The sequence below is a fragment of the Babylonia areolata genome, chromosome 1 (assembly GCF_041734735.1).
Source record: "Babylonia areolata isolate BAREFJ2019XMU chromosome 1, ASM4173473v1, whole genome shotgun sequence".
Classification (NCBI taxonomy): Eukaryota; Metazoa; Mollusca; class Gastropoda; order Neogastropoda; family Buccinidae; genus Babylonia; species Babylonia areolata.
The window spans coordinates 17,183,769-17,198,791 of NC_134876.1; the positions used below are offsets into that span (position 1 = coordinate 17,183,769).

A 15,023-nucleotide genomic window follows, 5' to 3' on the forward strand; every position below is an offset into this window, starting at 1 on the left:
CAAATGTAGAGCAGTGACACAGTGAGGCTGATCGTGATCTGAAGGCCCTTCCTCCCCTACCCCCTGAGACAGCCAGACAAATATTGAAGCAGGCCCTGTGACACTGGTGCTTAGAGGGAGGGGTAGAGAAAGGGAGGGAGGATGTGGGGGGAGGGGGAGGGGGGGGGGCAGGCGGGTAGGGGGTCAGGATTACTCTGGTCCAGCAGGAAGGAGAGTGGGACTTATGGGTTATGGAGACAGGTATTGCTATTAGTTTTATGGACTGGAATCGTGGTAAGCCTAAGTCAGTGAGACAAAGTTCTAAGCTATTATTGCCTAGTAGATAGCATTAAATTTTGTTATCAAATGTGTATTGTTTGGTGTAGAAACATATGTTGTTTTTTTCATGCATGCCCCATCCCTCCACACACGCATGCACGCACACACAAACACACACACACACACACACACACACACACACACACACACACACATAATTAAAAGCATGTCACTTACTGAAAGTGAAAGAGAAGTTTTTGACTAATTCATTCAGTTTTCCTGAAACCTTTACCAGGACAAAGCACTTCTTTCGCTTGGCCTCCCTCAAAATAAAGAAAAAAGCTTTGTTCAATTGTTGACATTCTCAAAATCAGTAAGATTGAATACATTCTCTCTCTCTCTCTCTCTCTCTCTCTCTCTCTCTCTCTCTCTCTCTCTCTCTCTCTCTCTCTCTCTCTCTCTCTCTCTCTCTTTCTGAGAGTCTCTCTCTCTCTCTCTCTTTATTTATTTGAGTTAGATATTTTTCGTTCATTCACAGATTATATTATTTGTTTACCTCCACATTTCAAATATTATTTTTTCTATAATTTCGTGTTAAATAAAGAATCCATCACTTAATGATTTATATATATCAAGTGGGCACTGTGTTTGTTGGGTAAAACGGGAGTGGGGGGATGTTGTATCAATGATCAGTTTAAATACACTAGCGGCTCTTGCCCTGAACTACTGAAGGCTAGGCCCTTTGCCTGGTTTTATTGCTTTGTTCTATGAGTTGATCAGTTCACTTGCTTCAGTCCAGACAAAACCAGCTGGTTTTGATAGTTCTAGTGTTAAATGCATTGATAATCTTTGTTTTGCTGTTCAGTTGAAAATGAAAATAAATAAAAACAAATACAGGACTCCGTTGTAGATAAATTTATAGATTTGTATCATACTGATTATTATACGCAAACAAGTAAATCAGCAAAAGAAACGAATGACACCTAATTTGTTTAATGCAGATGGTAAAGCTTGCAATCAAGCAGCAGATCTGAATCTGATTGTGTACTTTGAAATGGGGAAAAAAAAACTTGCCTTATGATAGACAGTTATTGTATTTGCCGGGGGCTGAGAAGGAGAGGATGTTTGTGTGTATACTAAATTACTATAGTTTAAATTTCACTATAAAGTATAATCTAGATTTGGCCGGTCAATGCATAACAATGTATTATATTTCATAATATTTGAAAGCATGTGAATCATTTAGGTCAATCAGTGGAAGTATTATTTAAAAGCATGTGAATATTTTCTGCCTGTACAGTGATTGATGTTTGCTATTGCTTGCAAGCTGCTGTTTCAGTTTCAGTTTCAGTAGCTCAAGGAGGCGTCACTGCATTTGGACAAATCCATACACACTAAACCACATCTGCCAAGCAGATGCCTGACCAGCAGCATAACCCAACGCGCTTAGTCAGCCCTTAGCAAGCTGCATTTTTGTGTATATTACATACACATATTCCAAATAGTGAATGTTGTTTTCTTTTGTCTGTGAACATAACCTTAGTTATTAATAACTTAAAATATCTAGTGTAGTATTCAAACATGGATTGTCAGTTTGTGATCAGTCTCTGTGTACTTTGTTATTCACTGTTGCATAATATTGATAATGATAAGTTACATGATATTCAGTCTGTCATCAATGTATTATTTTTTAAGAATAGTGACGACAGTGTATGGAGGACAGTGGTGTTTAGAGACAGCTATTTAATAGTGTGCATCCATGGATGATTCCAGCTCACCGCCGCTTCACCCAGACAGGCCGCCAGGTGGTGTCAGTGAACCAAGGGTGGTTTGTTCGCCTGGCCCTGCCAGACATCAACCCCCTGGGCATGGAAATCAGCTGGGAGGAGAACAACGTCCCCCTTGGCGCTAGCACCCCACATCACAGCATCACCCTCGATAATGACCTCATTCTGTTGTCAGTGGATAACAACCACCACAACAAAGAGTACCATGCCAAGGCAGAATACTTTCCCACTCGCTTTGAGACCACCAGCTCGCCTTATGTCATCAGTGTCAGGAGTAGGTATCTTTAAGTTCAAGCTTATTGGGTGTGTCACCCAAGTGGTTATTTGTGATGCTAGTATTACTTCAGATTCCTCCATGATTCAGGCTTGTTTGCTGACATCAAGCTTGCTTCTGTGTTTTTGTATTGCTCAACTTCCTTTGAAGTTAAAAGATTATGTTTTGATCTTTTTTTAGAACGATCTTTGTTCCAGGTGTACATCTTGATAGTGTTATGCAAAAGTGAAACAGGAAATGTTTTCTTTCAGTTTGCTTTTTCATGAATGCAGAGCTTATTGAAATGCAAAGTAACATACAGTGATTTCTTGGCTTTGTTTTTTCATCGAAGGAGCCCTTTCTGTTGCAATATATATATACTGCATTGTTCGTTCATTGATTTTATTCAAGATATACATGTATATAATGATATATATCATATGTGTTTAGTTTTTCATACCCAGTTGTCGTCATTTTTTAAATTTGGTGTAACACATAATTTAGACTTGATAATTAGTGCAATAGATATTTTATGTTTTCAGTTCATCAGAGCATTAACTCATTAGATGATTACATATTTGTCTAATGACATAAAAAAAAGGAACATAAAAAAGCAGTCCTACAATTATTACACATTTGTTCCAAAGCTTAAGTGCTATAATCCATAATTTCATGATGTGTGTATATTGTATATATTGTTTGTTATTTATTTGATTGCCACCCCACCCCCACCCCCAAAAGCAACATTTTTTGTGCCATGACATTGAAAAAGTTTCTGAAAAGTTTGATTTTAAATTATTCTGATTGAGGACATCATCAAGTGAACACATGTCTACACATTATGTCATTATAATTATAATCTGTAACCAGGTGTTTGGCTTCATTGAGCTAGTATGGATTTGGGGAATGTAATCAGATACCAGTGGTTGTGTAACCAGGTCTGTAGTGGTGGTGTATTACAGTTGATGAAATAAATAATCTGGGTGTGGTTTGGTGAACGAAGATTTGGTTGACGAGGAATGCTTTTATAAATTTAATTGGGTACTCAAAAAAGAACATAATTTATGATACATATTGGTAGCATCACACTTGTGCAGAATCCTTTTTCAGTGAAGTGCACTTACGTCGAGAAGCAAAATAGACATGAGTACTGCAGTTCATAGATATGACATGTATTACTGAATTAATATTATTTCACTGTTTTATGTTTTGTTTGGTATCCTGTGGAATTTTTAGAATTAAGATAAAAAAGCTTTAAAGTTTGAGATAATTAAATATCTTATAAACCCACACTTAACAATCCAACACTATGACCATATGATGTTTTCTGGTATTGTTAATGAGGGATTCCATGTGGGTATGTTTGATTAGAATTAATGTTATTAATTGCATGTTAACAGTATTTGGGGAGGGACTGAGCCCTGTAATTTGTTGCTGAATACCATGGAAACTGATATATCATGTGGAAAACATACTGTACATTTAGCATGGTAACTCATTAATTGGTCAGCTGCTTGATGGTTTAATGGATCATGATCCCCATTTTCAGCGGACGACACATCAGGTAGGAGGCTCCCTTTGCCATACACTGATCAGTACAGCTGCTGTACATGACTGTGCTAATCACTACACTGCGCTAGTCTTTTTTTAATATCATGTACAGCTCTGTTTAACACCACACTTACAGATTACACTTCCTTTTCTTTTCAGCTTTTAATACATGATTGCCTCCTGCTAAGCATCTTGCCTTATATTTGCTCTGTGTTCAAGTGTGCATTGCCATAAATGATAGCTATTTGGCCTGTGCTGTGGTGTAATGTTATTGTATTCATTTGCATATATATATAATATACATGATATGAAAACAACTACAGAAAATAGTTCAGTGATATGAAAAGTGAATGCAGTTCACTGTTTGCTAAACTTATAGTTAGACCAAGGTACAAAATTATTAATGGACAATGGTGGCACAAGGGCATGCTCACACATACAGATACACACACAGACACACACGCACTCACACACACACACACACACACACACACACACAAACACACAGAGACTCAGTCACACACACACACACACACACACACACACACACACACACATTACCATACACAATTATGCCTGAATGCACTTGAAGAAGTACAAGATATATTTATTTTGTGTTCTCCCCCTTTAGGGGGATGGTATTCATTCCATTTCTATGACTTGCCAGTAGTGTAACCATCTGTATTTCTCCGCCATTGCTATATTACAGTATTAGTACTACCTGTAGTAATGTGTATCTTTAACAAGCAGGAAGTCTTGGTTCTGGCATTGCAGTGCTGGTACTACTACTACTACTACTACTACTAGTATGTACTTGAGGTTCTGATTGTTGCATTGATGGTGAAGTTCCTAGTGTTAGTGGATAACATACATGCCACCCCTCTCTCTCCTACTGTCTTATTTTTTTTTATTAGTTGAGGGCAATAGATAACAAAATGCTGATCGTATGTATGCAAAGTAATTACTGTACAGCACACAGTCTGAATGAGACTGGGACCATTAACTAATATTTGTAGTAAAAAATACATGTTTATTTTATAAACTAGTATTCTGACTTCTTCTTATTTTGAAAATAAGACAAAGACAACATAACCTCAAAGGCTTGATTGAGCCAATACTGCTGTGCATTTTCCATCAGCTTATACACAACTATGACTTGTAAACCTGTATGAAAAATAATAGTAAGGTAGCTAGAGTAGTGAACCGAGAATGAAATCAAGGGAATGTGTTTTTTTTTTTTTTTTTTTTTTTTTTTTTTTTGGGGGGGGGGGGGGGGGGGGGTTGTTTGGGTTTTTTTTGTTTTTGTTTTTAGAAGTTTCTTAGGTTTGTATTCCTTTTTATCAATCTGCATGCAAACTGAAATGAAACAGAATAAACAAACTTTTTAAAGATGTGTGTTTGTGTACATATCTAACTTCAAGAGCAAAAAAAGAAAGGTACTACCACTATATAACTCTATGATTGGAATGGTTCACATTGTTTAAACACTAACTTACATGCATTGAAAAATTAGCAATGTAATGTTAAGTGTATGAAATACAGAAATGGTCTCAAGGTTAGCTCTGTCCTGATGTGAAGAACGTATCTGAACACAACCGCATTTCAGGCACAGTTGATTTTGCTGCTTGTTGTCCACAACACTTGGAAGCTAGTATTGAAGTAATTTGGTGGCCACCACAGAAGTGTGAGAAGAATCAGGGATGATAATTTACCAACATAATGCTGCTGCCCACTGCTTTGCATACTAACCAGCCAAACTAACACCAGAAGTCCATGCTAAGCCAAACTAGTCAAATTGGTACAGTGGCACTGTTGCAGTTTTACTGTTAGGGTACTTGTACACCCATCTGCCAGAATAAAATCAGAGGACCACACAAGCATGCTAAGCTTTCATTTTCTAGACTGGTTGTGGGTTACATCATTAACACAGGTATTATGTGTAGTACTTACATGTTTCTCTACTTCCAGATGATAGAGATAGATAATGTATTTCAGCATACCAGTTGAAAATTGATTTCAGTGTATTTTTGTTTGTAGTTTAACAGTATGAAACAGCATGGTATTACTTGATGACAGATCAAATGATGTATGTATATGGTATTGGTAATGCATACATAATCATTAAATCATGTATTATAAATGCAATTAGTGTATTCTCAGCCCTCTTGTATACATGTGTGTATATTATTTATTGAAAGTAATTGACATAAAACACTTCATTTAGTGGAAACTGTAATGTATCCTCATAGTCATATATTCATGCATGTTAATAATCATAAATCTATATTTTATCTATTTCAGTCCATTTTTGTCCATTTTTGTGCATCATTACATGATTCATGAATTTGCCAAAGCACTCTTGTATGATAAACTGAAGCCAAAATGGCAGCAGTTTTGTTTCTCCCAAGATATCAAGTTAGCACTCCACCAACAAGATTACTGATTAGTTTAAATACATTGTGTGTAAGATCACTTATATAGCTACTGCATTAAAAAAAAATGTTCATACTCTCTGTTCTATCATTTTTAATGTGTTTACATTCTGTCATTGCTTTGTCCATGGATTCTGATTTCAGTGTTTAAGCTACTCCCCCCTTTTCTTATTTGTTTATACATGGTGTCAGCAGGGTTTGTAGGGATTTTAAATGCTTTCAACATTTTTTTTATATATAAAAAAACAAAACAAAACAACAACAAACAACAACAACAACAACAAACATGTCCCTCTAACTAAGTTCTTGAAATAATGAACTAGGTTTGCATTAAAAAAAACAAAACCAGTTGCATATTAGACAAATGATAAGGCTGTCTCAACAAATCATGCATCGTTTTTGCCAGTGATGAAATGTAACAGCTTAATATTCCACCTGAATTCAAAGTTAAAACCTGAAAAAAAAGAAAAGAAAAAGAAAAACCAGCTGATCTTGAAAGTGAAACAATTTTCCTTGTGGAAATAGTGGTTCACAACTACGCAGCAGAGAACAGTGCACATAATGACTTACATAAACTGGCACTGAAAATACTTTTCCTTTCATATAGATTTTCAGTGAAATAATTTTAAAAATTGGCTGTTTGTACTTTTAAAGGTTTTTTAATGTAAATTTGTGATTAAAAACCTGTCTGCACCCAGAGTATGCAGTGCTGCATGTGTCTGGGCCATATATTGTCCTTAAAACTGAGATAATAGTTTCACACCCAGAGATAGTGACTCTGCCACCAAACATTAACAGCATGAATTCTCCTTTTGGAGCTGTGGATGAAGTTTGATAAATGACTATTAGGTATTTCATTGTGATCTGCTACTGGATGATTAAATATGAGACATTACTGTTATGAAAAGATGATAAAAGTAGTTTTGTTGTGAAAAAAACCCCAAAACAACCAAAACACAACATAAGCATAGCAGCATGATTTTAAAAAAGTTCCATGACTGATGATGGGGCAGGGTGTGCGACTGTGAGGTTGTTCTGATTTTGCTGCTCACAAATACCATAGTTCCTATTGTGTAACTCATAACTGTTACATTGTTTAGATGTGAGGCTTGACCGTCTTGAATCTGAATGACATGTTGTGTTGCCAGCATGCTGTTAAAGCTGATGCCTGATGTTTCAGATCAAAACAACCCCACGACCATTGAACCAAAGATTGTCCAACCTCCATCAGACAGCCAGGTTGTCATCAGGAGTGACATTGAGCTGGAGTGTGTAATAAATGCCAGGTGAGAGGGTGGGGGTGGATGTCATAATAGATAGGTGACATGATGTGATATGACAGCTTTGTAAACTGAACTCTGTGTGTGTGTGTGTGTGTGTGTGTGTGTGTGTGTGTGTGTTCCCCACCTATAATACAACTATGATTAATGCTCCTAAAATCTGGATGCAGAATACTTGTGCTTGTGTGCTGTATATATTGTGTGCATGTATATAGATATAGATAAATATATATATATATATATATATATATATATATATATAAATATACATGTTGTGTAAAATGTTCCGTTACATGTGGATGACTTGGGTTTTTTCCACCATATTTTTGTAGTTCTGGTTTCTCTGCTTCTTCAGACCATTAGGCTCCCTGGAAATCCGCTGGTACAAGGAGCGTTCTAATGGCACAAGGGATCGAATCACTCAGACTGACAAGTATGCGCTCATCATGTTCAACCGCAGACTGAGGATTCGTGGAGTTGAAAAGGAGCACTCTGGGACGTATGTGTGTGAAGGAGTGTTGCAGACAACAGGGGCGATCGCGAGTGTAGAAGCCTCTGCCAGCTTGACTGTCCTGGGTGAGTGGTGGATTATAGGGTACAGTTTGTTATGTTTGAGAGTGTGTGTGTGTGTGTGTGTGGCCTGTGTGTGTGTGTGTGTGTTCAATAAAACCAATCAGCACCATTGATCAGTACACAAAAATTAGTAACTGCCTTTCAAACAGAAGCCCTGCTGATCTCATTGTACAAAAGTTCAGTAGTTAACTCAGAACGGACAGTCTTTTCTGTTTCCTTACTTTCATCTGATGTCCTGAGCCTGGCTGTATGGTCCAGCCTATTGCTTTCTTTGCCTTCATCCACCTGTTGAGTGTGAGAACCTTTTGCTTGTTGTAACATTTTGATGATGTCAGCAGTGATAAAGTGCTGTTATCGTCAACTCTTTTGTTGTTTGTATTGAGAGAGTAAAGGATTTAAGTTCAAATGTCAAGATGTTTTTAAAAGCAATCCAGTAAGATGATGATGAGGTAAAACTTTGCAGCCATCTTGGGTGCTTGTATGGAAAGAGTTAAGGGGTTAAGTTCAAATGTCGATTTATTGCTTAACCCTTTGAGTTCTGAGCAATTTTAACCCTTCTGCCTGAGCTCCTGAGCCAAAATTTGCAAATAATTGGTATTAAACCCTTTGAGCCCTGACCACCGCTTTACCGGTGGCAGAGAAAAATGACAATGCCCAGCCACCGGTTGAACAGTGCGTAAACACTTGAAGCGTGCAGAGTCTCAACCTGGCCCATCTGGGCAGAAATCAGGGACAAAATGTGCGAGAAAACAACTGTACACAACGCAGCAAGTAACTGATATGCTTGATGGTTTATCGGAAGTAGAGTATGACAATGATTACTCTGATAGTGAGGTTGAATTCAAATTGGATGATTTTGCTACAGATAGTGATGTTGAAAATGAATCTGAGCATGCAGAATCAGTTGATCAAAGGAGGCGTGTCAGTTTGAGACTCTGCACACTTCATGGTAGAAATTGATCTTTTTTATACAAAGCACATGCACAAAACACAGCGAAAAGGCGTGGCAATGTTGGTACTGCGTTCATTGACGTCAGAATATTACGGTTTTTCTGATTGGCTCTTCAATATAAGTCAACCAATAGCAAAACACAACACAAGTGTTTACGCACTGCTCAACCGGTGGCCAGGCATGCCACCCCTCCCCACCACCGGTAAAGCGGTGGTCAGGGCTCAAAGGGTTAAGTCAAGCAAGGATGATGATAATGTGACTGTGTTTCCAGAGGCCCCTCTACTAAGCAGACCTCTGAACACTGCCATAGAGCGTGACTTCAGCGAGGCGGTGATGATGGCGTGTCAGGCTCAGGGGGTGCCAGAACCTCGCCTGGACTGGTTCTTCAATGGGAAAAACATTTCTTCACTTGGCTCTTCAAGGTGAGGAAGGAATGTGTGTGTGTGTCTGTGCGCGCACGTGTGTTTACATGTGTGCATTTGTGTGCATGTGTGTGTGTGTGTGTTCTTCATTTAAACGTGTGGAGTCACTGTGAGTGGAAATAGACTGTATGTGTGCATGTGTGTCATTGTGTTTGTCTGTCGTTCGTGATGTGTCTGTGAGAGAGAGATAGGGAGCCACAGTCCTTTGAGAGAGAGAGAGATCTGCATTGTGTATGTAATGAAGTCTTTTAGTGGGGTGAAAGGGAATGTGTGGGGGATGGGGCGGAGCAGATAAATATATATATATATATATTTATAATCTAATCAAGACTGAGAAATACATGTATTGAGGTTTTATTGTTGTTGCCAGGTATACTGTGTTCCCCAACGGAAGCATGCTGATCACTGACTTGGATCTGCCAGACTCGGGCAGGTACCAGTGTTTCGCCACCAACATTGCTGGAGAGGACTACTTTGCCATCACCCTTAAAGTCAACAGTTAGTGTCATTGTATTCTTCTTAGTTATAACAATAATAAGAAGAATAAGAGAAAGAAGATAAAGAAGAAGAATGATAGTAACATTAATGATTGGATCATACAACAAATATAGAACTGATTCATTGATATTTATGATTGTAGCATTAACTCTCTCCGGACGAAGGAATGCTCATGCATTCCTACATAAAACGTATTAGGATTCGGATGAAGGAATGGAATAGCATTCTTCAAAAGTAAAATTCCATCACGCGCTGTACATGTGATTTTGTGATTAGCCAAGCAGAGTGCGCTATTCTGGGTCATTCCACAATCGAACATTATGATTGGTCAGCCTGGCATGTGTGGCCTGTCTCACACACACGCTGACAAAGTCACTGACCTGTCGTCTGCTTGCGTGCCAGCCTGTTAGCAAAGTGGGCTCTTCTCAGCATGTTGTGAAGCGAACAAGGCAGTGACGGCAACATTTTAGGGTTGCCGAAGTACTTGAAATGCTACAAAATGAAGGGTCGGACATGGAAGAGGTGGATGATGACGAAGAAGAAAGCGAATTTAATGCAGAAAGCGAGCATGGGTATGGTGATTTGGGGTGAAAAATTGGCAGTATCTTCTACATATGGCAAAACTGTAAAAATAAGATGAGAAATTTGATTATTTTATATGTACTAGCTCAACACATAATAAACCAGTTCTGAAAGTTTCATTTTCTTACACAGTATTTTGTATTTTTGGTAATTTTTTTTCCGAACCCTTACAAATGGGCCGTCTGTGGGGAAAAGCAAGGGAGAAAACTTGTCGTCCTGAGTGAGTTAAGGATTGGATCATACAACAGATATAGAAATGATTCATTAATATTGTTATCAATCATTAATTTGTTCATTTCTGAGCTGGTTGCAAACCTGTCTCTTACCTGTGGCATAGGTGAGCCACCTCGGATCACAAAGCCCCCAGAGAACCTGACAATCGTGGAACAGTCCGACGCACGCTTCTTCTGTGAGGTCACTGGGGCTCCCGCTCCTGTTATCACCTGGAAGAAAGGTGGGAATAGTGGGCTGTGGTTACCATTGTATTTTCTTTTCTTTCTTTCTCCCTTCAGGAGTTGCAATTTCCACCTTCACTCTTGTCTACGGGGAGGATTTTTTTTACATGTATAGTTGTTTTTACCCTGACAAATGGGCAGCCATGCTCCATTTTCGGTTGTGTGTCGCTGTTGTGTACTTGTTTGGTATTGGGTCAGTTGGTATCCTTTATGTGTCCTAGATTGAATTTTGATATGATTGATATACTATGACATGCCACTGGTTGCAGTTTCAATGTGACTGATTTACTTTGACATCCCCCTGAATCCAGTTTTCATACATTTGACATACTGATGATTAGTTTTAATATGATTGATGTAATGTTACACCCCCTTGGTTCCAGTGTTAATATGATTGACATACTTTGATATCCTAATGATTAGTTTAGATTAAAATGAGATACTGTGACCTCCCCCTGATTGCAGTGACCAGCAGTGGAGAAGAAGAAGTGGGATTTGGTGGGTCCTTCCAAAAACTACGCTATTCCCTGGTCATTGTGTCTGTCAAGAAAGAGTACTCTGGGATCTACAAATGTGAAGCTGTCAACAAAAAGGGAAATGACTCTGCGCAAGCTCATCTGACAGTCATCAGTAAGTTCTGGTCTGACTTTCTACACCATTTCTTTCAAAAAGCTTCCTCTTTGTTCTTTCACTTGGAAAATAATCACACAGCAGTTTCCTGCTACTGTGTATTCCTTTGATTACTGATACAATCAGATGACTTGCCCACTGATTGTTCACTCTCCTCTCATTTTGGTAAGTGATAGAAATAGCTACAGACTTTCTTTGAATTGAGATTTACTTGATATTGGATTGCTTCCTTAAACCAATGTTCATTATCATGTGCATTTTTTGTGTATATACATGAATAAAGAATACAGTTAACAGCTCTGATATAATTTTACATCAGTAATTAAAATTGTGATAGACAGTGTGTGATAAAGAGCAACAACAAACCCACAAAAATCTGTGAAAAACAAGAACAAAACTGCTTTTTTTCCGTCTTTGTAACTGATTGCTTTGCTGTGTCTGTACTACAGCCAAAACTCGGATCATACGCCCTCCGCAGAACCAGACTGTGATCCTCAGTTCCCAAGTACAGTTTGAATGTGGAATCAGCCAGGATGACAACACGGTGCCTGTGTGGGAGTGGTTCTTTTATAAGAATGGTGACATGACCAACAAGCAGCAGCTAAGCTCATCCGGCAGCTACGAGATCCTGTCTGATGGAACGCTGATCATCTACGGGGTTTCGGCTCAGCACAATGGCCTGTACAAGTGTCATGTCATTTCTGCTGGAGGAAACGACAGCCGTATTGCGTCCCTGAAAGTTATTGGTGAGTTTAAGTCAGATATGGTTTTTGTAGGTGCTTTTTTGTTGTTGTTGTTGGGTTTTTTTTTTGCTTTTTTACTGACTTATCTGTTGATCATTTGAATGATCCTGGAGAAAAAAAATTTGTAATTGTTTGAAGTAGTCAGTGTTTTAAATTGAATTTGGATTGAAAGTGTGTGTGTGTGTGTGTGTTGTGAGCTCATTGAAGTGTGTGACGCAAATCAGATCAAATTATGTTGCATACAGCCCAGCGGACCGCAAAGTGGCCATTTCATGACTGATCGCCCATCAGTTCTGAAAACCAGTAAAAGAATACAAAATAATGTGGAAAGGTTGATTTAAACAATGCTGAAAAAAACCTATTCACTCATTTCTCACTCGATCCACTGAAAACTGAAACCTTCTCCAAAATATTGTGACAGTGTAAAAAGATCATGTCAGCAATGTATGTCTCTGACCATGTAAAAGGTGTGTGACGCATGTTGGCGTGGTGTTTGCAGAGTTACCTGGAAAACCGACCATCACCAGTGTGGTTTTGAACCAGCAGGAGAACAACAGTGTGATCGTATACTGGAACCAGGTGTATGACGGAAACAGTCCCCTTCTGAAGTTCATCATCACCTACAGGCAGGAAAACCCCAGTGAGTCGCTCTCCTTAATCTGTATTCTTGTTATCTGATGCGATTTTTTAAATGTTGTTTTTTCAGTGATTATTTAAAAAAAAATCTTTAGATATATTTATTTATGAATTCATTTATTTTCATCTTATACAGTGTTGTCATTATATTTCTTTTTTATGTGTGTCTTTTAAACTTTTTCATTCGGCATCATTCTGCAATGTTGTCAGTACATCACATCATGTTTTCTGTCTTTCCCTCCTCCCTCCCTGAAAAGTTCCTTTGATGAAAAAATTGTGTTCATTTTGTAATAAAATCTATTCGTGTGTTTATTTTTCATAATTACCCTGTATAATTGCTTTATTATTATTATTATTATTTTTTTTTTTGTAAGCATGTGCATCACACAGATATATTCAGACAAACTGACCACACATACAGATCTGTGTTGATGTGGATTGTAGTAATGTGTCGCCCAATGCTCTTTCAGATGGGAACAATGATGGAGTGGCATGGGATGTGTACCCTGGTGATATTGACGCTTCCGCTACCTCCCATGTGGTATCGAACCTCAGGCCCTCACGTTACTATCGCTTCCGCATCTCAGCTGTGAACACTGTGGGGGAGGGCAACGCCAGTCTGCCAATGCCAAACCCTGCCATCAAAATGCCCACACAGCGTAAGTTATTCACACAAAGACAGAGAGGGGCCAGGGGTTGCAATGAAACACGATGATAATAATGGTAATGATAATGATGATTGGAATAATAATGGTGATATATCAATATGCACTGAATCATGTGCTGAGAGAAATCAAAGCGCTTACACACCAGTCATTCACACACATGCATAATTTAATCAAAGGGATGAAAGACAAATAGAAGGCTAACAAAAAACTTAAGATAGAAAGTGGGAGAGGAGGGGGAGCTATTTTGATGCAGTGCAGAATGAATGAACCCAGTTAATTAAGCAGCAAATTAAAAAGTACAGGTGAACTTCATTCAGACTGATGTCTTCTGTTTTCCTGTACACAGCGCCCAGCAGTCCTCCTCGAAACTTTTTCTGCACGCAAGGGGGACAGAAGGAAATTGTGGCCACCTGGGACCCTCCAGAGGAGAGCACTCTGAATGGGAACCTGGAGGGTTACATCATCCGCTACAAAGTGGCCAACCTGCCAGACTCCACCATGCACGAGATCAATGTGTCGTCAGAGACCAGTCGATCCCACACCCTTACACGCCTGGTGGCCTTCAGTCAGTATGCTGTCAAAATTGCAGCTTACAATGAGGCAGGAATAGGCATCTTCACCAACCCTTTCTTCGTCTGGACACATGAGGGCCTGCCCACGGACCAACCCAAAAACCTGGTCGCCACGGCTACCAACTCCACGGCCATCCATCTCCAGTGGGACCCCCCGCGGCCTGGGGAGATCAACGGCCACAACCTCGGCTACTGGATCGAGATCTTCCAGAACACGTCCCTGTTTCGTAATGTCTTTGTGGAATCGGATCCCAGCAACTTGGAAGGTCAGCAGAAGACAGAGATCGCTGAGCTGAAGAAGTACACAGAGTACACCATCAAAATCGCCTGCCGCACGACGCCTGGTCTGGGGCCCTACAGCATTCCTGTGACTGTCAAGACCCTGGAAGATGGTGAGGGTTGTCTGTGTGCCCATGTACTCACAGTGTTGTTATTGTGTGTAGAGTTCTTAGTGTTGTCTGTGTGTGTAATTCTCAGTGTCATGTGGGTATGAAAAACCATTCTTCATTGTTAACCATCTTTTCAGCACTTCCTGTGCATGCTTACAGTGCTTCTGTATAGTGTGTGTGTGTATGTGAGTACGGTGTGTTGTATACACTGCGCGTGTATGTGCATGTGTGTGTGTGTGTGTGCATCTTCATGCGTATGTGTGTTCATGCATGAACACATGTGTGTATACGTGTGTTAATGCATCATCATGTGTGTTCATGTGCGCATGCATGTGAGTGTCC

The 15,023-nt window shown here is 39.2% G+C and overlaps 1 protein-coding gene across 3 annotated transcripts in view; it reads left to right on the top strand.

Annotated features, from left to right (window-relative positions):
* LOC143280178 (protein sidekick-like) overlaps nt 1-15,023 on the top strand; it is a 51,473-nt gene that overhangs the window by 4,685 nt on the left and 31,765 nt on the right. For 2 of the 3 annotated variants that reach the window (XM_076584795.1, XM_076584778.1), the window contains exons 3-14: nt 2,032-2,319; nt 3,848-3,862; nt 7,462-7,567; nt 7,917-8,137; nt 9,358-9,508; nt 9,879-10,006; nt 10,926-11,042; nt 11,509-11,673; nt 12,123-12,419; nt 12,916-13,056; nt 13,523-13,711; nt 14,067-14,684. In XM_076584795.1, the coding sequence (XP_076440910.1) occupies nt 2,032-2,319; nt 3,848-3,862; nt 7,462-7,567; nt 7,917-8,137; nt 9,358-9,508; nt 9,879-10,006; nt 10,926-11,042; nt 11,509-11,673; nt 12,123-12,419; nt 12,916-13,056; nt 13,523-13,711; nt 14,067-14,684 (2,436 nt within the window). The remainder of the gene's footprint in view (nt 1-2,031; nt 2,320-3,847; nt 3,863-7,461; nt 7,568-7,916; nt 8,138-9,357; nt 9,509-9,878; nt 10,007-10,925; nt 11,043-11,508; nt 11,674-12,122; nt 12,420-12,915; nt 13,057-13,522; nt 13,712-14,066; nt 14,685-15,023) is intronic. The other variant, XM_076584786.1, reaches the window with a different exon arrangement.